The sequence below is a fragment of the Corapipo altera genome, unplaced genomic scaffold, assembly GCF_003945725.1.
Source record: "Corapipo altera isolate COAL_440 unplaced genomic scaffold, ASM394572v1 113, whole genome shotgun sequence".
In the NCBI taxonomy this organism is placed as follows: domain Eukaryota; kingdom Metazoa; phylum Chordata; class Aves; order Passeriformes; family Pipridae; genus Corapipo; species Corapipo altera.
Window position 1 is genome coordinate 3,224,448 of NW_020884895.1, and position 24,738 is coordinate 3,249,185.

A 24,738-nucleotide genomic window follows, 5' to 3' on the forward strand; every position below is an offset into this window, starting at 1 on the left:
GTCCCCTGCCCAGACCTGGAGGTGATGGGGAGAACAGGAGGGTGGGGGCAGCTAACCCCGCTGGGCAAACAGCCCTGCTGGGGTGTGAGCTTCCATCCTCGCCTGTCACCACTTCTCTGGTCACCATGACAACAGACAGGGAGGCAGGTGGAGCAGGCTGGCAGCCCTGGGGGTGGGGCGACGGGTGGAGGCCACGGGCACGGGCTGGTACCCAGGGGGATCCTGCGAGAGGGCAGCTGTCGGGATGCCTGGGTCTCTCATGTGGGCTGTGTGCTGGGGAGGGAGGCTGGGCAGCGCTTAGCCCAGGCACTGTGCGCTTCCTGCTGTCCTGCTCCAACCTGCCCCGGGGGGGCACACAGCGGGTTCATCTGGGGGTGTGGGCACTGCAGCGCGGCTGGGCAGCCCCTGTGCCGGGGCTTTGGCACGGCGAGGCTCTGGCTGGCTGTGAGCTGAGCGAGTGAGTCATGCTGCCGCCCAGAGCCGTGCCAGGCAGGGCTGACAGCAGGGTGTGCAGCTGGGCCGCTGCCGGGCTGGTGGCCTACCGAGGGTGGTGGAGACCCCGGGGGAAAAGGGCAGGGCTGTGCCCCAGCACGGGGGGAGGCAACCTCCCTGCCGCCAGCACAGGGGATGTGTTCCCTGTCCTGGGTACCTCTGGGGGCAGAGGGAAGCAGGGGGGCACGGGACTCTCTCTACCTGTCCCATCCCCAGCTGGCTGCTGGGCCCTGGGGAATGAGGTGAACAGTCTCTGGGAGCAGGGGCACTCCCCGCCCCATGCGCCCACTTGTGCCAGCAGCTCTTGGCATGCGGGGAGTGTGTTCCTGGCAACCCAGCCCTCTCCCATCTGGTATTTATCTCCTTCCCGAAATCCCTCCTGCTGTTGGGGGAGATGCCTGGTGCAGGGAGGGGGGGGAGCTGGGCCCCACTGCTCACTCTGCAGCCCAGGGAAGAGGCCAGGCTGATAAAGCAGGGGGTGGGAGGTGGGGGAAGAGAATTCCCATACACCAGCCCACCCCAAAAATGCACATGGGTCCCAGGAGGCTTCACTGGGTACTCTGGGGCTTCACATCTGGCTGTGAGCCCTGGGGGTAAACCCACGCAGGCACCTTTGCCCCAAGCAAGCCCCCAGCCTGACAGCAATGCGGGGCACTGCCCTGGGGAGGGGGTACATCATTACCCTCCAATCCCAACGCTGTTGCCTGGCTGACAGTGGCTGTCCAGCATTGCCCCCCACCCCCAAACCCTGGATGCCCCAAAGCCGCAGGAGCCAGGTGAGCCCATGGGTTGCCTGGGCAACTGCAGCCAGGCAGTGATGGGGAGCGGTCCAGGGGATTGGTTGCCATGGAGACCCTAGGATTGCAATCACCTTGGCAACAGTCTTGTGTGTCCTGCCACCCCCCATTCAGGGCTGCATCCTGAGGAGGTGCACCTGGGCTCCTCTGTGCACCTGGGTCAGCTCCCTGGGTAGGCAGGGAGGTGGTAGTGCCCACCCATACAAGGTGAGAGCTTTGGCTCCCAGTGCATCCCCCCAATGCCCACCGAGGCCCCTGACTCAGAGGCACAAAGGAAGAGGAGAGGTCGAGCTTGGCTCCTTGGCTTTATCACTCCACATACCACTGCAAGCCGTTCCTGCACCTGGTCCTGTCCGGGAGGTGGGCAGGAAAGCTGGGTACAGCAGGGCTGGTCATGAAGGCAGGCTCTGGGGCACCCCAATGCTGTTCTCCTACTCCAGGAGAGTGGAAACCCTGCAGAGGGACATAGCCCCCCTCCCTGGGTGGTACAGCAGCTGGCAGAGGCTCATCATTGCCAGCCCCTAGGTGTCCCCAGTGCAGTCTGGGCAGTGGCTGTAGGCACATGGATTGGGGTGGTAGGACAACAGTGGCACCAAGGTGTGCCACTGCAGTGGCTCAGAGGGGTTTGGGTCTCTGCTGTCTCACCAGCCCTGGTCTTGCCCTCATCATCCTCCCAGTAAAACCACACGCTGGTAAAAAAAACATAAGGGAGAAGTCCTGCATGGCTTTGAGTGGGTCACAGCTGGGAAAGGGGCACAGGTCCAACAGCTGGCAGCCAAAGGAATTCCCCAGCATGGGGCTGGGATCTCAGCTCCTCAGGACAGGTGTTGTGTAGGTTTTCCTCAAGCCTTCATGTTTAGGGGGGTCCCTCTGGCAGACAAAGGGAGGATGAGGAAGCTGTAACTCCCCCTGCCCTGCCCTCCCTAAGGCAGATTACAGGGCACACCAGGACCCCTCCCTCCCAACAGGAATCACACAACTGCACATGACGGGACTGCTGAGATTTCTGCAGGCTGCAGGCTTGGCTTGGTTCCCACTGCCCTTCCCTGGGCATGCCCAGGTGCTCTCAGGCCTGATAGAGGGGCACCACACGTTCAATGGGCCCCCTGCAGATGGGGCAGAGGCGGGTGGGCAAGGCCTGGAAGCAGCGGAAGCAGCAGCAGATGTGGCCGCAGCCCAGGAGGACGCACTCGCGGGGCCGTGCCAGGCAGATCACGCAGGAGTCCTCGGGCGCCCCGTCCCCGGCCTCCTCCCCATCCAGCTCCTTGTCCTCCTGCTGCTGCTTGGGGCGGGAGCGGCGGTAGGCGCGGCACAGGGCGTGCAGGAGCACGGCCAGCCCTGCCACCGCACACAGCACCGCTGCCCCCTTCCAGAGCCCACTGGCTGACTCCAGCTCCGACAGCACCGTCTGCCAGTCCCCAAGGCACAGGAAAAACTCGCCCCCCCAGGCCGGCGGCTGCAGGTGCAGGGAGCCGTCGGGGTGCAGGGACAGCTCCCCAATGCCTGTCAGCCCGGCCCCCACCCGCAGCATCTCCTCTGTCTCCAGGATGCCCTTGGGTTTCTCCCCGATCAGGTACTGGCCCAGCAGGTCGCGGAAGCCATGGGTTGGCTGCTGGAAGCGCTCGTACACCATCTCCAGCGGCAGGCAGACGGCCTGGAGCGGGCTGTCCACGCTCACCTGCGTCACCGCCTCGGTGCCTGGCGAGGCCAGCAGGAAGGGCACGGTGTAGATCTGCTCCGAGAGCACCCGCTCGCTCTCGCTCCTGCAAGCAGACAGGGTTGAGATGTGGACAACAGAACCACAGAATCAATTAGGTTGGAAAAGACCTCTGAGATCATTGAGTTCAATCTATGACTGAACACCACCTTCTCAACTAGACCATGGCACTAAGTACCACATCCAGTTTTTCCTTAAACACCTCCAGGGATGGTGACTCTACCACATTTTGGTGGTGGAGTCCCCTGCTCCTGCTTTCTGGGCAGCCTATTCCAATGTGTAATCACCCTTTCTCTGAAGAAATTCTTCCTAATGTCTAACCTAAGCCTCCCCTGGTGCAGCTTGTGGACATTTTCTCTCATCCTGTTACTAGTTGCCTGGGAGAAGAGCCTGACTCCCATATGGCTACAACCTCCTTTCAGGGAGTTGTAGAGAGTAATAAATAATGTCACACCAGAGCCTCCTTTTCTCCAGGCTAAACACCCCCGCCTCCCTCAGCCACTTCTCATCAGAGCTGTGCCCCAGACTCTTCAGCAGCTCTGTTGCCCTTCTCTGGACTCACTCCAGTACCTCAATGCCCTTCCTGAATTTAGGGGCCCAGAACTGGACAGAAGACTCAAGGTGTGGCCTCATCAGTGTTGACTACAGGTGGATTATCACTTCCCTGGTCCTGCTGGCCACAACATGAAGGAACTCCTAGGGGATGTTCCCAAGCATAGGGACTAAAGTCTTCAACCAAGTTATTTTCTGCTTCTCAAGCGGCCCCAGAGTCTGGACTGTCTGGTGCAAGCCCACCCCTGCAGTCCCTTCCCATTGCTCACCAGCTCCGGGCCAAGCTGTTCCAGATCAGCCGATGCTCCTTCAGCAGCAGTTTCTGGATCACGCCCTGCAGCCCCTCATGGTAGTGGCTGGTCAGTGCAGCCTGGGCTGGTAGCACTATGCCTAAGGACAAGGGATGCATCACAGATGAAGGAGAGCCCTGCCCTTGTCCCTGGTGCGGGGCCACAGGGGGTTCTTACCTTCCAGGGCAACATAGGGCAGGCATCTCCCCTCAGCTGCAGACACCAGGGCTGGTAAATCATCATCGACCTGGAGCTTTGGGGCCTCCTGGAAGAGCAGGGACTGAGTGTGAGCATAGGCAGAGGCAGGCAGAGGGCGGGCCAAGTATGGCTCTGTGGAGATCTCTGGTAGGATGTGGCCTGCTCAGTCCTTAGTGTCATAATGTTGGCAGAGAATGCAGCAGGCTGCAGCCATCAGTGAGTGCACCCAAATCAAAGGGTGTAGGGCAGTGGGGAAGGGAGAGCGGGCAGGAGAAAACATCTGAGGGATGGGGCTACCTGTATGCGTGCCACAACTTTGGCTTTCTTCCTGTACATGTAGTAGAAAAGGCCAGAGAAGGCAAGGCTGGAGCCCAGACACAGCAGCTCCCCTGGTGTGATGGGGATGTCCATGGCTTGGGCAGCAACGCCTGCAAAGTGAGTGTGTTGGCTGGGGAACAGGGCCATGTCACCCAGGAGCAGGGATGTTCCACAGGCCCTTTCTCCAGGGCAGGGACCTCCCTGCACCCCTGTCTCCAGGAGCACGGACATCCCACCACCTCTTTCGGGACATCCCAATGCCCCTTTTCCCAGGGAAGGGACATGCCTACCCCTCTGTCCCCAGGGCAGGGACATCCCACTGCCCCTGTCCCCAGGATGCCACCTCTGGGCTAGGCCCGTCCGCGGCCCCGGCGAGGGCAGTTCAGCTCCAGTACCCACAGTTGCCCGATACCCGGCCCGACCTGGCGGCCCCGGCCCAGCCAGGACTCAGTGCCCACCGTGTATTGCACACAGGATCGGGCCGAGGCCCAGCACCCGTGACCCAGCCCAGGGCCTGGCCCAGGGTACCACGCAAGCCCGTCCAGGCCCGGCGCCCCCGCTCCGGCCCGGCCCGGTCCCGCCACCGCCCCGGCCCCGCTGCCCCCGTACCCCTGAGGCGCTCAGGCCCGGACCCTGGCCCCTCGGCGCTGCCTGCTGGGAAATGTAGTCCGGCCTCAGCGGAGCGACGGCGGGGCGGGCCGTGCCCGAACTATCACTCCCAGCATTCCTCGCGTCGAACTACAGCTCCCGTCGTGACTTGCGCCGCTCGCGGGTAGGACCACAACTCCCGGCAGCCCTTGCGAGCGCTCATGGCAGTCGCCGCGGGTCCTGCGGGGTCCCGGTACTGGCGGGTCCGGGGGACCTGGTGCGGGGCTGCGGACGGGCTGTGCCGGGAAGGACCGGCCAGGGCGGGCCTCGGGGGCTCCGGGAAGGGACTCGGGGGCGGCTCGGCCCCGGGGCAGGTTGGAGTCACCCGTGCCGGGGGCAGCGGGACCCCCCGGCTGGGCTTTTCCGGGGGGTAAAGCCTGTGCTTCTGACTCACTCCCTCCGGCCCTGCCGTTCTTCCCCACACCTCTGCTCCCCTCCCTCCGTCCATCCAGACATCTCATCTCCACTCCTCTCCCTCGGTCCCTCGGGATGTCTCAGCTCTCACGTGTCCCCCCAGACTTTGAGTCCCCCCCCCCCCAGCTCCAGATCCCACCTCTCTCCCAGCCCCGACACCGCCAAGGTCCCCGAGCTGCTGGAGTAAGTGGAAACTGCTTTTATTCTTTACATAAACTCGGCGACAGCCACCCACACCTGAAGGCACCAGAGTCCCCGCTGCCGCCCGCTGGTCCCAGCAGAGGTGGATGGGGAAGCCAAGCTGGATCGGGAGTGGACAAGGGAAGTGGGGAGCCGGGTGGCCCCCAGTCTCCATTTCTGGCAGGCTGCGGGGCAGGAGCGGGGGTATCTTGGCTCTAGTGCTTTCTCTGGGACCCCTCTGACCTGCCCACCTGCGAGGGGGGGGATGCAGTGCAGGGAGACGCTGAGCTGTGCCCGACTCAAGCACATCAGGGTTGGGGACAGAGTTGCGTTTTGGGGGTGCTACAGCCTCTCTGCCGGCCGTGTCCAGCCCCAGGCTGTGGATGGGGCTGCGGTGGGTGCCTGGTGTGGGGCCGTGTGTGCCGGGGAGGGGGCAGAGGTGGGGTCTGCGGTTTGTGCACAGGAGGGGAACCGCGACAGAGCGTGACCTCCGCTCTCTGCCCGTAGCCAGCTCTAGCGCCAGCGAGGGCTGGGGGCGGGGGCACAGCATGGCATTGTCCCCTCTGTCCACAGCACCCTCCCCCTCCCTACCACACCTCACAGTGCTTGCCGGGGTTCATGGGGGAGCCCAGGGGGCAGCCGAAATGCTCGACAAAGTCCCGGGAGTTGCTGAGGGTGCCGATGACACGGTACTTGTCGGGGCTGTGGGGGTCGGTCACCAGCCCTTCATGGGAGCTCTCGGGTGTCCGGACGGAGCACCACACCTGGTGGAGTGGGAGTAGCCTCAGAGATGGGGACAGAAACCCCAGAGCAACTGTGGGGGGCTGTGGGGTGGCTCTGTGCAACCAGGGAGGGACAGAAAACCCATCACCCTGCTCAGCCTTACCTGTGCAAAGCCCACGAAAAAAAGCTGGTGGTTGGTGAGTCCCAGGGCTGGCAGACGCTTCTCCTCCCCGTTCTTCTGCAGCCAGGACTTGTATGCCTGCGGGAGAGCTGGCCTGAAGCCCCGGGGAGGGACAGACGGGGGAGGGGGGGCGGTCCGTGTCCCCTCCGGGCGGCAGCACTCACGTTGTAGGCTGCCTTGAGCCCGCCGTTGTCAGCGATGTTCTCGCCCAGCGTCTGCCGCCCGTTGACCTTCTCGCTGTGGACTGTGTAGCGGCCGTACTGCTCGGTCATGCACGCCGTCCGGTTCTTGAAGGCCTCCAGGGAGGAGTTCTGCCACCACGGCCGCAGGTTTCCCTCCTTGTCGTACTCTCGTCCTGCGGGACCGAGCCGTGGGGTGGGGTGGGACCAGGGGGTCCCGAAGCAGAGTGGGGGGCGGTGGGAGAGCGCCAGGGGATGCCGGGGGACCTGGCGCCTTGGGTCCATGCCATGGGGGGATGGTGTCCCGCAGTCCCTGCTCTGGGCAGGCTCTGGCTGGGGCGCAGCTGCGCACTTGGGTCCCCAGGCATCCCCCGGTGCCTTCCCACTATCCAAACCCTGATCTGTGATCCCACATTCCCCCATTGACCCCATGTCTGCTCCGGGGCTGTGGTGAAGGCACAAAGCAGAGCGGATGCGAGAGGGACCCGCCCCGTGCCCCGCGGGGAGGAGGGTGAGGAGGGGACCGGGGCTGCAGACACCGTGTCCTCACCAAGCGGATGGAGCGAAAGCTGCACAGAGAAGCCGGGGGGAGGTGTCGGCGGGTGCCACCTGGGGAGACAGGACGATAGAAGGGGGGGCGGCCGGGGGGGCACGAGCACGCACGATGCAATGGATGGCAAAGCGGGACCCCTGTGCACCCAGGGCACCCCTTGCCCATGCCGAGGGCAGGGGCGGGTGTGGGGCTGGGGAGGGCAGGAAGGTAACAGGGGTCGGAGCTTGGGCTGCCCATGGGCTCTCACCTTGGTCGTCGAACGCGTGGGTCAGTTCATGCCCCATCACCACACCGATGCCACCAAAATTAAGGGCTCTGTGGGGCCATGGAAAAGAGCCAGGTAAGTACAGGGGGATGGTGGTGCTGGTATTGCAGTCTGCCTCTGTCTGGCCACCCCCTCCACAACCTAGGCACCCGACCAGACTCTTTTCCAGTTGGGACCCAGCTGGGAATGAGTCTTAATGGGGACACTGGTGGCCCTAAGGGGACTTTGTAGGCTGTCTTGGCTGCAGGATATAAATCCTTGCATGATGCTTAAGCCCCCCCAGGGCTTTGCTTTGTTACTGTGGGTGGCTCTGTGTCGTGCTGGCCCCAATCCAGCCCCTGCCCCCCCACCCCCAGGAGGTGTCCCCCATGCCAGGCTCACTTGGGGTGGTTGCGGGCGTAGAAGGGGGCCTGCAGGATGCCGGCAGGGAAGACGATCCCATTCTTGGTGGGCAGGTAGTAGGCATTGACGGTCTGCGGTGTCATGCTCCATCTGGGGCAGGGAGGTGTGACAGGGGACAGGCAAGGCTGTGTCACCTCTCACCCAGCCCACCACCCTCCTGTGCCATCACGCACCATGGCTTCCCTGTGCCACCCTGCCCAGGGCTGGCACTTTTGCCCCCATCCTGTGACCAAGGGACCATGTCCTGGGGACAAGCTACAGCCACCACAGGTGACCTACAGTGCTGTGCTACCCCATGGGGGGACCTCCTCCCCACTGAGCCAGTGCCACCCAGGCACCCCGATGTCACATCCTCTGTCCCCCCCAGGCCCTCCCCCTTACTGGTCGCGGTTGGGGGGTTTCCGGAGCTGGTCAGCCATCACTTTGGCAGAGAAATTGTAGAAGTTGAGCATGTTCTGGAAGAAGGAGTCTTCAGAGACCTCATACTGGTGAGGAGAAGGAGGGATCAGGAGGGGCCCACTGAGATGGTTCCCCACACCCCAGCCAGGATGCATTTAGTACCAGAGTGGCTCTGCACAATGTCCCAAATGCCTGACCTTGCGGCCCTGGCCATGAGACAGTGACATTGCCCCACCATGGGGCCCCTCAGGGCTTGGTGTGAGCAGGGACCAGCCCCCTACCCCATCGTAAACATCATCCAGCTCCTTGTTGTCCAGAATGAAGTCAGGGAAGCCAATCATGTCATAGATGGCATCTGCCTGCGTGGGGAGAGGCCCCGACAGTGAGATGTGGGGGCTTACTGGGAGGAGATGAGGTCTCACATCCACTTCCCTCCCTGGAGTCACCTTCTCCTTTGCAGCCTGTCTGGTCTTCTCATCCATCCAGTCCAGCTGCTCCAGAGACACCTCGAAGGCCGCCCGAATCTCGCTAATCATCTCCTCAGCCTGGGGAGGGGAGGGAATGAAGGCCCCCTACCCCCACCAGCCCCTTTGTGGGGAGAGAGTAGACAGGACACAACCTCCCCAGGGCTGGGGGTCCCAGTTCCCAGCTCCCCACCTTCCAGCCCTAGGACTGGAGGGGAAACGGGATTCCCAAGGATGGTGATGGGGAGGGGGTGGGGGCAGAAGTGTCCTCACGATGGCCTTGCTGTCCCGGTCAAAGGTGGCTTTGACGAAGAGGGAGCCCAGAGCAAAGCCCAGTGTGTCATCCGTGTTGGAGATGCAGGTTTGCCAGCGGGGTGTGCAGGACTGTGGGAGTGAGATGATGGTCTGTGAGATGCCCAGCTCACTCCCCTGCTCCTCTCCCTTCACCCAACCTGGCTCAGCCTCCTCACCAGAGGGGAGATGCTCAGCAGTTATACCCCCATCCCAAAAGATGATCCCTGGCTTCCCTCTGCAGCATCCAGGGCTTAGCATCCCAAGGACATCCCAAGGGCATCCCAAGGGCATCCCAAGGGCAGAGGAGGTCCTGGCTGCTTCCAGGCCAGGAGCAGAGGGAGCTGGTCCCAGGACCCACTGTTACCTTCCTGGTGCCATAGAGTGTTTCCAGCAGCCTCTCCTGGGCTGTCTCAAAGCGCTGATCTAGGCTGGAGACTGTTTTCTGCACCAAGTTCCAGATCAGGTAGTTGTTCAGGATGCTGCAAGAGTAGATATGCCACAGCTCACCACAATCTGTGGGCATGTGCCATACTCCAAGCCACTGACAAGCCCAAAATGTGCCCCTGCCATGGGGGGGGCATGGCTGAGGGCACGCAGGAGCCTCACCTCCTGTCAGTGTCATTGATGAGGTCAGAGACCTGCTGGAGGTAGGTGTCCCCATACACGACCACGGGCTCCGTGTCCGCCAGCTCCAGTGGGGCCAGGGAATAGGACAGGTAATCCAGCCAGTCAATGGCAGGGGCCAGCACCTGGAGGGGACATGAGGATGTGGCACCAGGTGGAGGACCCCCTGGGGCAGGGGGCTGTGCTCTCTGGGAAGGTCCTAAGGTCCCTCACCACACCAGGTCCCTCACTGCCACCAAGCACCCTTCCTGTTGCTCTTAATGCTGCAGGACAAGGAGAGAACCCCTGGATCCCGCTGTGCAAGGTGGCAGCTCCTCCCAAATCCTGAAAACTGGGTAGGTAAGCACCTCACTCCAGCACCCAGCACATGTCCCAAAATTGATGGGGCTGCCCAGGGTGTCCTGGAGGGGGGGAGCAGTGGGCATGGACCCCTTGGTGTCCCAGTGGACAACTTCCCATATGTCCCTGGAGGGTTTCCCCAGACTGTGCTGGGCTGTGCCCACCTGCAGCTCGGCAATGTTCATCTTGTGGTAGATCTTCTCATCGTCCCTCCGCTCAGCCTGGGGCACAGTGATGTTAGCCAGCTGGGTTTCGAAGTCCAACACCTGCTGCATCTGGAGGCGGGTGGGCCCTGGGGTGCCCCCCAGCAGCGTGCCCAGCTCCACCATGTAGTCCAGGTAAGCTGCCAGAACCTGCCAGACCCCAAACCCTCACTCAGCACTGGCTGCAGCTCGTTCCACCTCCCCAGGGTGAGCACCCAAGCGGCAGGATGCAGGTGCCAGGTGCATCCCAGAGCTGCTCACACCCCATTGCCATGGCTTTCCCTGATTGCTGCCAGCAGCGTCCCCAACACCCAGCCTCACCCTCTCGTTGGCGGTCTTGTTCAAATAGTAATCCCGGGATGGGAGGAAAAGGCCTGACTGGTCCACCTGGGGGGAGAGAGGAGTAGCATAGACAGCCCAGTCCCACCTGGTGCCTGCCACCCCTCGGTGCCAAGGTGCCAACCTGGATGATGTTGCTGTTGGAGCTCTTGGAGTCTGCACCCACATACACTGTGAAGAAGGGGGTCGCACGGTACGTGCCTGACACGCTCTTGAGTACCTCCATGAAGCTGGTTTGGTTCCAGGAGCCAGTGATGTTCCATCCCCCAATCTGCTGGCAGACAGACCTGGCACCTCAAGGAGGGACGGGGTCCATCCCCGAAGGCTGCTCCCTCCCCAGTTACATGAAGAGCTGAGCAGAAGACATGCTGGGCTGAGCCCTGACAGCTCGGCTCACATGTGGATGTCTGCCCACCTTGTCAATGAGCTCCATGAGGGGCTGGGAGCCCAGCTCTTCTATCCTCTGTTCCTTGAGACAGGACAGGTAGTACCGCTGTGTCTTCCGCTCTGCCTCGCTGCTGGAGTTGAAGGTGGCATTCTCTGTGGAAGGCTGTGAGTAAGCCCTAGGGACACAGTGGCCACCCCGTCAGTGTCTGTGACCCCTTGGTGCCCACCCAGGAGATGCTTCATGATGGCCTGGTTCTGGTCCCAGATGCTGTTGAAGGTGCTCCATTTGGAGCGCCCATTGGGCAGTGGGTTCCTCTTGATCCAGCCCCCACATGAGTACTGGTAGAAGTCCTGGCATGGGTCCGTTTCTGTATCCAGGGCCTCCAGGATCTTGCTGGCCACCCGGATGCAGGCAGCTGTCAGGCATGTGCTGTGAGAGGGATCTGGCAGGGAAGGCATGCCTGTGGCTGGGCAAATGGACTGGGGGAAACCGAGGCACGGAGCGGGGCCAAGCCCTGCCTGCGCCCCAGGATAGGCAGAGCACCCAGAGCAGGTGCCTCAGGCTTGACCCATCACTCCTCATCCTCCCATGTCCTCCCGGGTGTGGGGACACCACTGCCAACTCCCCCTACCTCTCTGGTACTGAATGGCCAGGGTGATGACAGCGACGCTGAGCAGCAGGGCCAGGGAGACGGCGACGGCGCAGAGCACCAGCTCCAGCTGGCTGCGCGAGGCCAGGCGGCTCAGCAGCGTCCCCGGCCCCTTCCGAAACCCCACCTGGGCAGGAGCAGGACCTGCCATCGCACCACGGGAGGACCAGACATCACCACTCCCCCTTCCCTCCCCTGACGCTCTCCGGTGCCTGGCATGGCTACATGAGAAGGTGGGGACCAGGGCATCCCTCCCCACCACCCCTGGCAAGCTGGTGGTGGGTGCTGGCAGCCCCCCCAAGCCACAAGGAAGGACAATTGTCCAAGCACACTCTGTGCCGCATTTTGGCTGCCTCCCAGCACATCCCTGGGGACAGCCAGGTCTGGCTTGGCTCCCAGCCCTTCTCCCACTGCCCACCTGGCTGCAAGCAGGCTCTGGCTGAGGGTGAGGGGGGAGATCAGGGAGGATGGAGAGGGGAAGGATGGAGGAGCTGGGGCAGATCTCACCTCCACGCTGTCTGGAGAGGCGCTGCCATCCCCTGCTGGCTCTGGCCCCTCCTCATCCTGCAGTGTGGCACGCTTGTAGTTGGGCATCTGCTAAGGGATGGAGCAGGCTGGGACAGGGGCATGGGGGGCGGTCACCCACCCTGCCACACCCTTGGGCTCTTATGGGGAGGTGGGCAGTGTCTGCTCAGTGGGTACAAAGAGGGGTAAGGCAGCCCCTGACCTCCCTTGGTGCTCCTGAGTCTCCCTCAGAGGTTGTCCCCAGCTCTGGGTGGCTCTGGTGAGCACAGGGAGAACTGCTGGCGGAGCTTGGGGGCTGCCACTGGAGCATCCCTCTGCGTAGCCATAGCAGCTGTGTGGCATCAGCCCTGCTGACAGGTGCCACATCGCCACGGAGACGTGGTCCCCGTCACCAAGCAACTGTTGCCTAGTGCTGCTGTCTCACCCCTCCTCCCCTGCCTGGAACTTTCCATGCAGATGTGCATCGATCTGAAACATCTGGAGGCACCTCCTGCCCCATCCCAGCCCTGGGGGTGACCAGGGCACAGGACAGAGTGTGTGAGGGGAGAAGGGGCACTACAAGGGTACCAGCCATCAGAGCAGGGTCCCCCTTATCCCTGGTGTTGCAGGGCAGTTTGCACGGACCCAACTGTGAGGGCTGCTGAGGACTCAGCCAAGAGGGAGCTGGTGGAACTGAGTCAGCAGCATTGGAGGGGGGGATAAGCTAGAAGAAAATGCTGGGGATTTTGGTAGAACAGACTCAGCAATGCTGCTGGTCGTAAGCTATCCTTAGGCTTCAGAGTTAACGCCTCGGTGGCTTGTGGATCACCCTCCAGCCTGTGCTACAGAATGAAGTGAACGCCCAGGGCTGCCTGTGAGGCTGGTGTCGGGGGCCAGGAACGAGCCAGGGTGGGACAGATGATGTGCAGGGGGTGAAGCAGAGTGAGTGCCTCATGCCTAGCTCTGCCCACTGCCACACTGCTGGGATGGGGAGGGGGCATTGCCAAGGGCTGCCATGGGACTGTGGGATTGGCAGTTGCCAAGAACCCCCCACTAGGGTGGATTCCTGGGAGATACTGGCATTAGGAAGGATTGTTCAGCATCCTGCAGGAGCTTGGCCAGTCAGGCCCCCTCCACTGCCCCACCTCCCCCCAGTATGCTCCTCTCCTCTCCTGGGTGGTCCTCAAACTGGACAACAGCCGGCACCCCCTCTCCAGCATTCTTAAGGCAGGAGCAGGATCTAGTCCTGGGGCTCCTCCTGCCCCCTCTATGGGGCTGAGATGCACAGGGACAGGGCTTCCTACCCCCTCCAGGGTTGCTCTCTTGTGGGTCACCCTATGAGCAGCATCATTGTACCCCAGGTGGGCTTCATGCCTTGATGGAGCAGGATCTGTGGGGCCATGTCCAAACCACCCTGGCTCCCTCTGTTCAACCCCAGCCAGGGGTTTGGGGGGGGCCTTCCTCCCCCAGCCATGGAGGACAGGGGACCCTCTAGCCACTCAGTTCCCTTAGCCCCGTCCCCATGCAGCCCCTGCATCCCTCAGGCTCTCACTGCCCTGTTATCCCCCATCCCTCCCTCCCACAGGTTCCCGAAGCTCTCCCAGCGCTTCCAGGTCCTTGAGCCCTCCAGCCTCCGGTCTCTCCTGTGCCCGGGCCCCCTCCTGTCCCCCTCGCCGCGCCCCTCGCTGGTCCCCCCATTCCCCTCTCCTCTTGCCCCCCTCCCTGCCCGTTGCCCCCGCCCTGCCCCTCCGCTGCCCCGGGCACTCACGGCGTGTCCGAGCTCCTGGAGGGCCACGTTCATCCTGGCCATCCCGGGCCGCCTCCTGCCTAGCTCCGCTCCCCGCCCGGGCCGCGCCGGGCCCCCGCTGCCGCCGCAGCGCCGCCTGCCTCCGCCGCCGCCATGGCCCGCACCGGGCGCCGCGCTGCCGCCAGGACAGGCACCGCCACCACCGGGATGGGTCGGGGCCGGGACCGGGCAGGGATGGAGTCGCGCCGGAGGGATGGAGCCGCGGGGTGTGGGACCGGCGGCGCGCGGACCACAGGCTCCGGGCGGGGAGGGGCTGGAGCGGGAGCACCGGTGCCCAGCCCCGTCGCACCGCTCCGGTTCACCCGGCCCGGCCCCACCGCCAAGGTCACTGCCGTGCGCACGAGATGAGCTCCTCACCGGCACCCGCACCGGTATCTGCACCGGCACCGCACCTGCACCCCCAGAGAGCCGCAGCGGCACCTACAGCCTCCCCCAGCGACACCGGCACTCGGACCGGCACCCACACCGGCACGGGCAGCACAACCCAGGCTCACACCGCAACGGGCACCGGCACACGGACACACGGACCGGCGCTGGGCTTCAGCACCCGGGGAGGCACATCAGCGCCGCACAGCACCGGTTACTGGCTCCGGCAGCGGCAGCGGGTGGTAACGGTGCAGAGCCGCGGCAGCATCCCCTGCTCCGGTACCCGGGCACACGCCCCAGTGCACCAGCACCCGCACAGGTGGATTTACATATGCACACTGACATCCCATCTTGGGTACCTAAAGGATGGCCCCCCGATGTCACCCTCAGGCCCGTGCCACAGCACACGCACCCAGGGGTTCACAGCTGTGTTGCTGTGGGAAGGCTGTGGCTGTGCACTACTTCACATCCTGCCTTGACACCTCCCAGCCCTGTGTGACCACCTGCCTGGGATAGGGCATCGCTGCAGGTCACCTGCTCAGTGCCTGGGGTGCTGCCAGGCAGTTCCTCAAGGAGCACAGCCTGGGGTGCTGCTCAGGAGGTTAAGGTGTCCCCCAGGATGCTTGGTGGGGCTGGGTGAGGCAGGGCCACCTGCACAAACTGTGGAGCCAGGGCACATGAGCAGGAGCTGTGTGTGTGTACAGGGGTGCCCATGGATGTCTGTGGCAAGAGGGGCCCCACCGAGCCTGCCAGCCCTGGGGAATGCCACTTCACTTGCCTGGCTCAGGTGGTGGCATGCCCTGTGCCAGGGTGGCAGAGTCCCAGGTCCCCGGCTGCCAGTGCTCCCTGGCAGTGCCAGTGCTGCCGGTGTCAGTGCTGGTGCTGGTGTTAGTGTTGGTGCTGATGGCAGTATCAGTGCCGCTGTCAGTGCCAGTGTTGGTGCTGGTGTCAGTGTTGGTGCCAGTGTCGGTACTGGTGTTTCAGTGTTGGTGTTGGTGCCATTGTCAATGTCAGTGTCGCTGTTGGTACCAGTGCCAGTGTTGGTGTCAGTGCCAGTGTCGGTGTCAGTGCCGGTGTTGGTACCAATGTCGGTGCCAGTGTTGGTGCTGACGGCACTGTTGGTACCAGTGCCGGTGTCAGCGTCAGCGTCAGTGTCAGCGTCAGTGTTGGTGTCAGTGTTGGTGCTGGTGCCAGTGCCGGTGTTGGTACCGATGTTGGTGTCAGTGTTGGTGCTGATGGCACTGTTGGTACCGGTGTTGGTGTCACTGTAGGTGCTGGTGCCAGTGTCAATGCCGGTGCAGGTGTCACTGTGGGTATCAGTGTCGGTGTCCTATTGGTGACACTATCGGTGTCACCGTCACTACAGGTGTCACTATCGCTGCCGGTGTCACTGCCGGTGTCCCTGTCGGTGTCACTGTCCCTGTCGGTGTCACTGTAGGTGTCACTGTCACTGCCGGTGTCCCTGTCGGTGTCACTGTAGGTGTCACTGTAGGTGTCACTGTCACTGTCGGTGTCACTGTCCCTGTCGGTGTCACTGTAGGTGTCACTGTCACTGCGGGTGTCCCTGTCGGTGTCACTGTCCCTGTCGGTGTCACTGTAGGTGTCACTGTCACTGTCGGTGTCACTGTCCCTGCCGGTGTCCCTGTCGGTGTCACTGTAGGTGTCACTGTCAGTGTCACTGTAGGTGTCACTGTCACTGTCGGTGTCACTGTCCCTGTCACTGTCACTGTCGGTGTCACTGTCACTGCCGGTGTCCCTGTCGGTGTCACTGTCCCTGTCGGTGTCACTGTCCCTGTCGGTGTCACTGTAGGTGTCACTGTCACTGTCGGTGTCACTGTCCCTGTCACTGTCACTGTAGGTGTCACTGTCACTGTCGGTGTCACTGTCACTGCCGGTGTCACTGTAGGTGTCACTGTCCCTGTCGGTGTCACTGTCCCTGCCGGTGTCCCCGTCGGTGTCTCCGTCGCTCCCGCTGCTCCCGCACGTGGGGCCGCCCCGCCCCTCGCCCGGCCCCGCCCCAGGCGCGCGGCAGTGCCGTCACAGCGCTGCGCAGGCGCGGTGCGGCGGAGGCGCGGCGGGGCGAACATGGACGCGGGCGGCGGCGGCGGCCAGAGCCGAGTGCAGGGTGGCCCTGGGGCGGGAGGCGACGAGAAACCCACGCCGCCCTGGGGCCGGGACCGTCGGGACCCGCCGGCCGGGCCCGAGAAGGAGCAGGAGCTGGTGAGCGCCGCCGCGTCGCGAGCCGCAGCTGAGTCACGGCTCGGTCGGGCCCGCGTCACCGACGGGGGCGGGACGTCATCCCGCGTCACGGGGGCGGCCGGCATCCCTCCGGGAACGGGGCGTCATCCCGCGTCACGGGGGCGGCCGGCATCCCTCCGGGGACTCCCTCCGGCAGGGCGCCGTGACGTCGTGGGGTGCCTGCATGACGCAACTGAGGGCTACCGGTGCTGGGAGGGGTGCTCAGGGGTCTCGGTGGAGCGGGATGAGCGGGGCTGTCATGTAACCAGGGTGTGCATGTGACAGTGGGCACTACGGAGGTGTCCCCACTTTGCCCAGCACGGGGGTGACCTTGGCTTTGGGGGTGCCCATGGGCTGGGGGGCGCAGTCTCTGGATGAAGGCGTCCCTCCGAGGGGCCGTGCCCTGACGTGCCCCTCTGGGTGTGTTTTCATAGAGCACAGTGTAATGAGGGAGGCACATCTCACTCCCTGGGAATGGGTGGTTTGTCTGGGAGGGTATCCCCAGTAACATGAGCATTGGTCCACCCTGGCAGCTCTGGGGCAGGATAGTGCCCTGAGCAGGGAGTGTGTCACTATGTCCTGGTGCCCCTGCGGCTTGGGGCAACACTGCACTGTCACACTGAGACTGATTGTGCTGGACACCCTTAACTCTGCTTCCTCCTGTGCATTTTGTCAGTCTGAGGAAGACAAGCAGCTGCAGGATGAGCTGGAGATGCTGGTGGAGCGTCTGGGGGTAAGTCTGTGCTGTGCCCCTCGGCAAGGGGTCCTGAGCAGGACTTGAGTCCATCTATCCCTCCATTATGGTTGTTCCTTGTGCGGTGGAGATGGGGAGTTTGATTTTGAGTGCGGCCCCTCCTTGTCTGCTGCAGCCTGTCCCCCAGCCTTGCTACCTGTTTGACCTGTGCCCAAGGGACCTCTGTGTCCCTGGTGTGTGGGTGGCTTTGTGCCCTGCTGTGCCCTCCCTCCCCAGTTCTTGGGCTTCGGAGGCAGCTCAGGGCAGGGGTTTGTTCTTCTCAGAGCCATGGCTGTGTTTGGGGAGGACTGGTGCAGTGGTGGCTCAGGAACCAGCTCACAGGGCCCTGACAGGCAGCTTCCTTCTGCAGGAAAAAGACACGTCACTCTACCGGCCAGCCCTGGAGGAGCTGCGGAGGCAGATCCGCTCCTCCACCACCTCCATGACCTCCGTTCCCAAACCCCTCAAGTTCCTACGGCCCCATTATGGCAAGCTGAAGGAGATCTATGAGAACATGGCTCCAGGAGAGAACAAGGTAAAGGCTTTTGGCCCCACCATCCCATGTGATTGGAGTGACAGTACTGGGGCAGGCAATTGCAGAGCTCTCTGGACCCTGTGGTCTAAAAGCAGCCTCTGTGACTTGCTTCAGAGGATTGTTACTTGCTAGGACAGTAGCTTTGCCACCTGTGATGGCTTGTGGAACAGGGAGGTGTTGTGTCCCTGGCTGCCCCTAATTCCCTGAGCCTAGCCTGTGTCTGGAGCTCTGCACTCTTCCTGCAGCGCTTTGCAGCCGACATCATTTCTGTCCTGGCCATGACCATGAGTGGGGAGCGTGAGTGCCTAAAGTACCGCCTGGTGGGCTCCCAAGAGGAGCTGGCATCTTGGGGGCACGAATACGTCAGGTAAGCCTGAGTGGGACTAGGGCTTGGGGAAGGACAACGGCTTGGGGTGATTTCCTGAGGCACTTTGGCTCTGGCCTGTCTGGGATGCATCCTGACTTGCTGGACATGTGTTTAGCTGCCCCTGTCACACCTGCACATGTGTCGCTTCATGCTCTATCCACAGTGATTTGCTAGCTGCAGAGATCTTGCTGCCATGGCCTCCAAAATCTCTGCTCTTAAACCTGTTCCTGCTCTGGGCTTGTCCCCCATAAGTTCTGCAGAATGTGGAGTCCCTATAAATAGCACACACCCTGGCTAACTGGCAGCAACTGCTCCCCATTCTCATGGCTCAGTGAAACTGTTCTCTGTGGTGGTGATGTCCCTTTGTCCCTGCAGACACTTGGCAGGAGAGGTGGCCAAGGAGTGGCAGGAGATCGATGAAGCTGACAAGGCTCAGAGGGACACACTCCTCACCCTGGTCAAGGAGATCGTCCCCTACAACATGGCCCACAATGCAGAGCACGAGGCCTGTGACCTGCTCATGGAGATTGAACAGATGGACATGCTGGAGAAATACATCGATGACAACGCCTACTCCAAAGTGTGCCTCTACCTGACCAGGTGAGAGGGCTCAGCAGGCTGAGGTGCTGGAGGGGGCTTGGTCTCTGCTGGGCTGAGATTGCCCAACATGGTCCTCACCCTCACGCCTGTCTCCTCCTCAAAGCTGTGTAAGCTATGTTCCGGAGCCCGAGAACTCGGCTCTCCTGCGCTGTGCTCTGGGCATCTTCCGCAAGTTCAATCGCTACCCTGAAGCCCTGCGCCTGGCTCTGATGCTCAATGATGTGGAGCTGGTGGAGGACATCTTCACCTCCTGCAAAGATGTGTAAGCAGAGATGTTCCCTATCCTCTGTTCTGCTCCCTGGGGTCTTCACCCATTGTGGTGGGGCACATCTTCCCATCTGGGCAGAACTGGGTTGGATCCTGCCACTGCTGAAGGTGTCTGGGGGTTCAGACGGAGACTCTTGTCCCTGAAGTCAGGATGAGCAGGAGTGGGTTGTCTCTGTGTGCCTCTAGGCAGGGCAGGTTGGCTCAGCCTTTGGTGAACCTGTGTTTGTGCTGGGGTTTGTTGGGGTCTGGGCACTCGGGAAACCTCTCCCATCTGCACAGAGTTGTCCAGAAGCAGATGGCCTTTATGCTGGGCCGCCATGGCGTCTTTCTGGAGCTGAATGAGGATGTGGAGGAGTACGAGGACCTGACAGAGATCATGTCCAATGTCCAGCTCAACAGCAACTTCCTGGCCTTAGCCAGAGAGGTGAGTGCCCCAGCTGAGAAAAGCACCCTGGGCTGCCTCCAGCTGTGGCTGCCCTGGCTGCTGGGCTCCGTGGCAAGATCTGAGAAGAAATCTTTCATCCCTATGAGCTTGGCCAGACGCCTGGAGAGGTTGCCACTGTAGGGTGTGCTGGCCAGGAGATAACCCCCTTCTCCCTTGTCTCTGCAGCTGGACATCATGGAGCCCAAAGTGCCGGACGATATTTACAAAACCCACCTGGAAAATAACCGTAAGAGCTTGTGTTTTGGCGTTTCTCATCCCTGCCTATGGGGAGTTCCTGGGGCTGCAAGGCACCTCTGTGCCAGTGCAGTCAGCTGTGTATCCCGAGGTGGGCAGATGGCCTGCCTGTGGTCTCTGACCTGTGGATTTGGGCTTCTCCTTCCTGCTGGTGGTGGGACAGGTCTCGTCCCCCTGTGGTGCAGGATGGCTGCACGGTAGAGGGCTTCTCTTGCTGCCTGGCTCACCCTGCTGTCCTTCCCCAGGGTTCGGGGGGAGTGGTTCCCAAGTAGACTCAGCCCGGATGAATTTGGCCTCCTCCTTTGTGAACGGCTTTGTGAATGCTGCCTTTGGACAGGACAAGCTGCTGACAGATGATGGCAATAAATGGTTGTACAAGAACAAGGACCACGGTGAGGGATCTGTCTGGGCAGGGGCTTGAAGATGCCCCTATGCTTGGGGTCACTTCTGGGAGCCTGCTGAAAGGGGGCATGTCATGCTGGCCCATGTCCCTGGCCACCAGAAGCCCCAGGCAGGGCACATCAGTTCAGGGCTGATGTGGGCCCTTCTCTGGAATTGCAGGGATGCTGAGTGCTGCAGCCTCACTGGGCACAATCCTGCTGTGGGATGTGGATGGGGGGCTCACGCAGATTGACAAATACCTGTACTCCTCAGAGGATTACATCAAGGTCAGTGACTCTGATCCTGGCTCTATGTCTGTGTGGGGCAGTCCTGCTGTGAGCTGGGTGTGTGGCTGGCTGGGATATTGGTCATTGCCTTGGTCCACTGTGTGGCTGAGCTCCTACATGGAGAAGGGTTGGATACGCTGTGTCCCAGGCTTTTGGGCAGCTCACAGCAAGGTGAGGAGCTCTTGGGGACTGCCTGAGGCACCTTGGGGTCCCCTTGTCACAGGGATATGAGTTTTAGACTGATCAGCTGGATCCAAAGTAGTGTTGCCCACTTAGTATCAACTTGCCCATCCTGGGGGGAGTGGGTGTGATGTGTGGGGTGACATCAGTCACTGGCTGGGAGGGTGCTCTGTGTGTTGGTGGCTGGTGCATGATGGTGCTTCTGCCTTGCAGTCTGGAGCCCTCCTGGCCTGTGGCATCGTCAACTCAGGAGTGAAGAACGAGTGTGACCCTGCCCTGGCCCTCTTGTCTGACTATGTCCTCCACAACAGCAACACCATGAGGATTGGAGCCATTTTTGGGTAGGGGCCCGGCCCCAGCCTCTCTGTGCTGTGCAGGGTGGTGCAGTTCCCCATTCACACCCCTCTGGATTCTCCACAGGCTGGGGCTGGCGTATGCAGGCTCCAACCGCGAGGATGTCCTGACTTTGCTGCTACCTGTGATGGGAGACTCCAAGTCCAGCATGGAGGTAGGGGATGAGGCAGGGTTTGCCTGCAGTTGGTGCTTCCGTATCCAGTCCCCAGCAGCTCCTGGGAATTTAGAGTCTGTCCTGCAGCTGGTTTTTGCTCCCAGAGCAAGGCTACATGTCTCTGCTCGATGCTATGCTGTGCCAGAGCATGACCCTATTTTCCCTACCTGAGCTGCTGCCATGATGGGATTGCAGCAAATGTGGGAGAGTAGGAAACCATCAGGTCTCCCAATAGCTCAAATTTTTGCAGGAAGTGGGGACCAAGGGTACCCAGTACCCAGCTCACTCTGCGCTGTCCCCGTCTATGACGTCTCCTCTCCTTTACCAGGTGGCTGGTGTGACCGCCCTGGCCTGCGGGATGATATCAGTGGGCTCCTGCAATGGGGATGTCACCTCAACCATCCTCCAGACCATCATGGAGAAAACAGAGCCGGAGCTGAAGGACACGTACGCCCGGTGGCTGCCACTTGGCCTGGGCTTGAACCACTTGGGTAAGGCTGGGCAGTGACAGTGGCTCATGGGTTGAGGGGACAGGGTGGGAGCATCCCTCCCCCATGGTCCTCTAACCACCACGCCTTCCTTGGCAGGGAAGGGAGAGGCAATTGAGGCCATCTTGGCAGCGCTGGAGGTGGTGTCAGAGCCATTCCGCAGCTTCGCCAACACACTGGTGGACATCTGTGCCTATGCGGGTGAGTTGGGCTGGTCAAGGTGGGGGGGGGCAAGAGCAGGTCCAGGGCCCTCTGCCTGTTGATCCTGGTCCTCCACTCTCTTCCCAGGCTCAGGGAATGTTCTGAAGGTGCAACAGCTCCTGCACATCTGCAGTGAGCACTTTGACTCCAAGGAGAAAGAGGAGGACAAGGACAAAAAGGACAAGAAAGAGAAGGAGAAGAAAGAGAGCTCAGCTGACATGGGGGCTCACCAGGTGGGGAAATACGGGATTGGACCTGGGTCTCTGGAGCAGGAGTGGCTTTGGAAGGGTCCCAAAGGTCCTTGTGGGGTCAGAGCTGAAGGAAAACAGCCCCCAGCAGCATCCCCTGCTCTCCGTGTTCCCCTGGGCTCAGATGGGCACAGGAGCTGTGAGAACTTGGGTATTGGGCTGGGTGCTCTCTGTCTGGTGGTCAGTGCCCGTGTTCCCGCAGGGTGTAGCGGTGTTGGGGATCGCGCTCATTGCCATGGGCGAGGAAATCGGTGCGGAGATGGCCCTGCGCACATTCGGCCACCTGGTGAGTGACACCAAGGGGACAGCACAGAGCTGGGAAGGGACCTGAGTGTAGAAAGTGGGTATTGCCTCACATCTCAGTAGACCTTAGTGCACTTGGTGATCTGGGTCTAACACACACCGCCTTTCCCTGCAGCTGCGGTATGGGGAGCCCACCCTCCGCCGTGCTGTGCCCTTGGCCCTGGCACTTATATCAGTCTCCAACCCCCGGCTCAACATCCTTGACACCCTCAGCAAGTTCTCCCACGATGCTGATCCCGAGGTCTCCTACAACTCCATATTTGCCATGGGCATGGTGGGCAGTGGTAAGCCTGGGGACAGCCTGGTTTGGGGCTTGTCTGGGGGCAAAGTGGGAGACCTGAGCCATGTACTCTACTCTGCCTCACCTCCTTGTCCCCAGGTACTAACAATGCCCGTCTGGCAGCGATGCTGCGGCAGCTGGCCCAGTACCACGCCAAGGACCCCAACAACCTCTTCATGGTGCGGTTGGCCCAGGTGATGATCCTGCTCTCACTGCTCGTGTGGGGAAAGTTGGAATCCCTGCCGTTGGTGGGAGAGGGGAGTGGTGTCCCGGGGGTGTCACCCTTCTGGGGCAGGGCTTGGTGTCTCAGGCATTACGCTGCCACTCTCTCATGTGCTTTCGCTGCTACACCAGGGCCTGACCCACCTGGGCAAGGGGACGCTCACCCTGTGCCCATACCACAGTGATCGCCAGCTCATGAGCCAGGTGGCTGTGGCTGGGCTGCTGACTGTCCTCGTGTCCTTCCTGGATGTGCGCAACAGTGAGTACCGTGGGCTCCATCCCCCCAGCCCCCTCTGCCCTGCAGGGTGGGCATCGCTCAGCCACTTTACTTCTGTCTCTCTTCCAGTTATCCTGGGCAAGTCCCACTATGTTCTCTATGGCCTTGTTGCTGCCATGCAGCCCCGCATGCTGGTCACCTTTGACGAGGAGCTGCGACCTCTGCCTGTGTCGGTTCGGGTAGGACAGGTAAGGGGCAGCCAGAGCTGGGGATGGGGTGCTCTGATGTCCCTGGGTGTCCACAGCATTGACTTTGCTCTTCTCTCACAGGCTGTGGATGTGGTGGGCCAGGCAGGCAAACCCAAAACCATCACTGGCTTCCAGACTCACACAACACCAGTACTGTTGGCACATGGAGAGCGGGCAGAGCTGGCCACAGAGGAGCACGTGCCCGTGACGCCCATCCTGGAGGGATTTGTTATCCTACGCAAGAACCCCAACTACGATGTTTGAGCCAGAGGGGGGTTGGGGGGTGGGTAGATGGTTTGGGAGGGGAGGGAAAAAAAATAGTTTGTTTTTTTTTTTTGTTACTGAGAGTCAAGGAAATAAACTAGGCGGAGACTCTAGTGCTGCTATCCTCTCCTTGTGCTGGGAGTGCAGGCTGGGCTCTCATCCCTTTGGGAGTGCCTGCTGCCCATGGGGGCCAGGCACAGTGAAGACCCCGAGAAGCAAGAAGTGAACACAGAGTTGTGGGGTGCCATGGGTGCTCCTGATCTTCAGCACCTGCCTGTCCCTGTGTGTGTGCCTGGCACAGCCATGTGTGCTGGCACTGTGCAGCTCCCCTGAGCCCAGCGCTGCCTGTCCCTAGCCAGGACTGCTTTCCTGGGGTGTCCTGGCTGGCAACTCCCAGGTTTCAGCTGTCCTCCCAGATGCATTGGGCTCTGCCATCATTTGGTGCTGCTCCAGAGCTGGCATTGGAGTTAAAATTGGTCTTGGGGTGGGATGAAAGCCACAAGGGAAGTATTTTTAGGAAAGAGGAAAAACCCTGTCCTGTTTCCAAAATTGACATTGTCCCCACCCTGCCCTGACCCAGGCTGGTGGCTGTGGGAGGCTGTGTCTGGGTGGATGTGAGGTGCTGGATGGAGGTTGGAACGGGTGTGTGGTGTTGAGTCTAAAGGCGAGTGGGATGGGTGCAGGGTATGGGTAAGGTGCCGTGTCCTGGGGGGGGAGGGTGGGGGCCATGTCCCCCGTGGGTGTGAGGTGCTGGGTGGGTCCTGGGTAGGTGCAGCTCCTGGGTGTGGGAGTGGATCAGGTGCTGGATGGGTGCAAGTCCTGCATAAGAGCAGATGCCAATGGATGCAGGTCCTGGGTGGGGAAGGTACCAATGAAGGCCACGGATGTGGCCAGGGCAGGGTTCAGGTTAGGGTTATGGAGTGCAGGTGAGTGCAGGCCGGGGCAATGGTAAATTCTGGCTGGGGGGAGGTCTGGGGTGAGGCCAGATCCCGATGCTGTCGGTTCCCGGGTGGGTGCGGGTCCCGGTGGTGCGGGTTTCTTGGTGGGTGTGAGTCCTGGCGATGCCGGTTCCCAGGTGGCTGTAGGTCCCGGGTGGGTGCGGAGTCCCGGCGACGCCGGTATCACCCGGTCCCCATGTGACCCCGCACGGGCGGGCGGGGGAGGGCCGGGGCGGTGGGCGTGGCCTGGAAGGAAGGGGCGCGGCCTA

General features: G+C 61.8%; 3 protein-coding genes across 6 annotated transcripts; 1 reads left to right on the forward strand and 2 right to left on the reverse strand.

Moving 5' to 3' along the window:
* Positions 1-1,585: 1,585 nt before the first annotated feature.
* Positions 1,586-5,057, reverse strand: LOC113949323 (mitochondrial ubiquitin ligase activator of nfkb 1-A-like). Of its 2 annotated transcripts, none has more exons than XM_027647735.1 (5): positions 4,974-5,057; positions 4,344-4,474; positions 4,026-4,113; positions 3,828-3,948; positions 1,586-3,052 (listed from the first exon to the last, which is right to left on the reverse strand). In XM_027647735.1, the coding sequence occupies exons 2-5, from the start codon at positions 4,455-4,457 to the stop codon at positions 2,356-2,358; spliced, it is 1,020 nt and encodes a 339-aa protein (XP_027503536.1). In that variant the 5' UTR covers positions 4,458-4,474; positions 4,974-5,057; the 3' UTR covers positions 1,586-2,355. The 2 variants fall into 2 exon arrangements, with proteins under 2 accessions (XP_027503536.1, XP_027503538.1); XM_027647737.1 differs by lacking the exon at positions 4,974-5,057 and adding an exon at positions 4,823-4,945.
* A 553-nt stretch (positions 5,058-5,610) lies between these two features.
* On the reverse strand, positions 5,611-13,990 carry ECE2 (endothelin converting enzyme 2). Of its 3 annotated transcripts, none has more exons than XM_027647734.1 (19): positions 13,881-13,990; positions 12,116-12,202; positions 11,591-11,735; positions 11,186-11,401; positions 10,987-11,111; positions 10,696-10,842; positions 10,554-10,619; positions 10,194-10,382; positions 9,673-9,815; positions 9,431-9,545; positions 9,046-9,156; positions 8,755-8,853; positions 8,590-8,667; positions 8,291-8,394; positions 7,889-7,999; positions 7,490-7,557; positions 6,675-6,865; positions 6,493-6,588; positions 5,611-6,370 (listed from the first exon to the last, which is right to left on the reverse strand). In XM_027647734.1, exons 1-19 carry the CDS (start codon positions 13,920-13,922, stop codon positions 6,194-6,196), a joined length of 2,310 nt encoding a protein of 769 aa, XP_027503535.1. In that variant the 5' UTR covers positions 13,923-13,990; the 3' UTR covers positions 5,611-6,193. The 3 variants fall into 3 exon arrangements, 2 of the variants coding, with proteins under 2 accessions (XP_027503535.1, XP_027503534.1); XM_027647733.1 differs by having other exon boundaries at positions 12,116-12,205; XR_003528416.1 differs by lacking the exon at positions 5,611-6,370 and adding an exon at positions 7,240-7,298 and having other exon boundaries at positions 6,495-6,588; positions 12,116-12,205.
* Positions 13,991-16,338: 2,348 nt separating this feature from the next.
* PSMD2 (proteasome 26S subunit, non-ATPase 2) lies at positions 16,339-23,640 on the forward strand. The gene is made up of 21 exons (XM_027647732.1): positions 16,339-16,505; positions 17,200-17,256; positions 17,627-17,791; positions 18,037-18,158; positions 18,534-18,758; positions 18,862-19,020; positions 19,305-19,449; positions 19,636-19,696; positions 19,950-20,096; positions 20,266-20,372; positions 20,766-20,893; positions 20,973-21,060; positions 21,389-21,551; positions 21,648-21,749; positions 21,837-21,982; positions 22,200-22,283; positions 22,416-22,584; positions 22,680-22,774; positions 22,935-23,061; positions 23,149-23,267; positions 23,349-23,640. Exons 1-21 carry the CDS (start codon positions 16,371-16,373, stop codon positions 23,529-23,531), a joined length of 2,727 nt encoding a protein of 908 aa, XP_027503533.1. The 5' UTR covers positions 16,339-16,370; the 3' UTR covers positions 23,532-23,640.
* The last annotated feature ends 1,098 nt before the right edge of the window (positions 23,641-24,738 follow it).

Excerpts from the sequence above, each read along its gene's own strand:
- PSMD2 (XM_027647732.1), top strand. The coding sequence starts at position 16,371 with ATGGACGCGGGCGGCGGCGGCGGCCAGAGCCGAGTGCAGGGTGGCCCT. Across the intron at positions 21,983-22,199 it reads CTGACATGGGGGCTCACCAG|GGTGTAGCGGTGTTGGGGAT; the intron begins GTGGGGAAATAC and ends GTGTTCCCGCAG. Across the intron at positions 23,268-23,348 it reads TGTCGGTTCGGGTAGGACAG|GCTGTGGATGTGGTGGGCCA; the intron begins GTAAGGGGCAGC and ends CTTCTCTCACAG.
- LOC113949323 (XM_027647735.1), bottom strand. The coding sequence starts at position 4,457 with ATGGACATCCCCATCACACCAGGGGAGCTGCTGTGTCTGGGCTCCAGC. Across the intron at positions 3,949-4,025 it reads GCCCTATGTTGCCCTGGAAG|GCATAGTGCTACCAGCCCAG; the intron begins GTAAGAACCCCC and ends CCTTGTCCTTAG. Across the intron at positions 3,053-3,827 it reads AACAGCTTGGCCCGGAGCTG|GAGCGAGAGCGAGCGGGTGC; the intron begins GTGAGCAATGGG and ends GTCTGCTTGCAG.
- ECE2 (XM_027647733.1), bottom strand. The coding sequence starts at position 13,922 with ATGGCCAGGATGAACGTGGCCCTCCAGGAGCTCGGACACGCC. Across the intron at positions 12,206-13,880 it reads TCCAGGAGCTCGGACACGCC|CAGATGCCCAACTACAAGCG; the intron begins GTGAGTGCCCGG and ends TCCATCCCTTAG. Across the intron at positions 8,395-8,589 it reads TGGATGATGTTTACGATGGG|TATGAGGTCTCTGAAGACTC; the intron begins GTAGGGGGCTGG and ends TCTCCTCACCAG.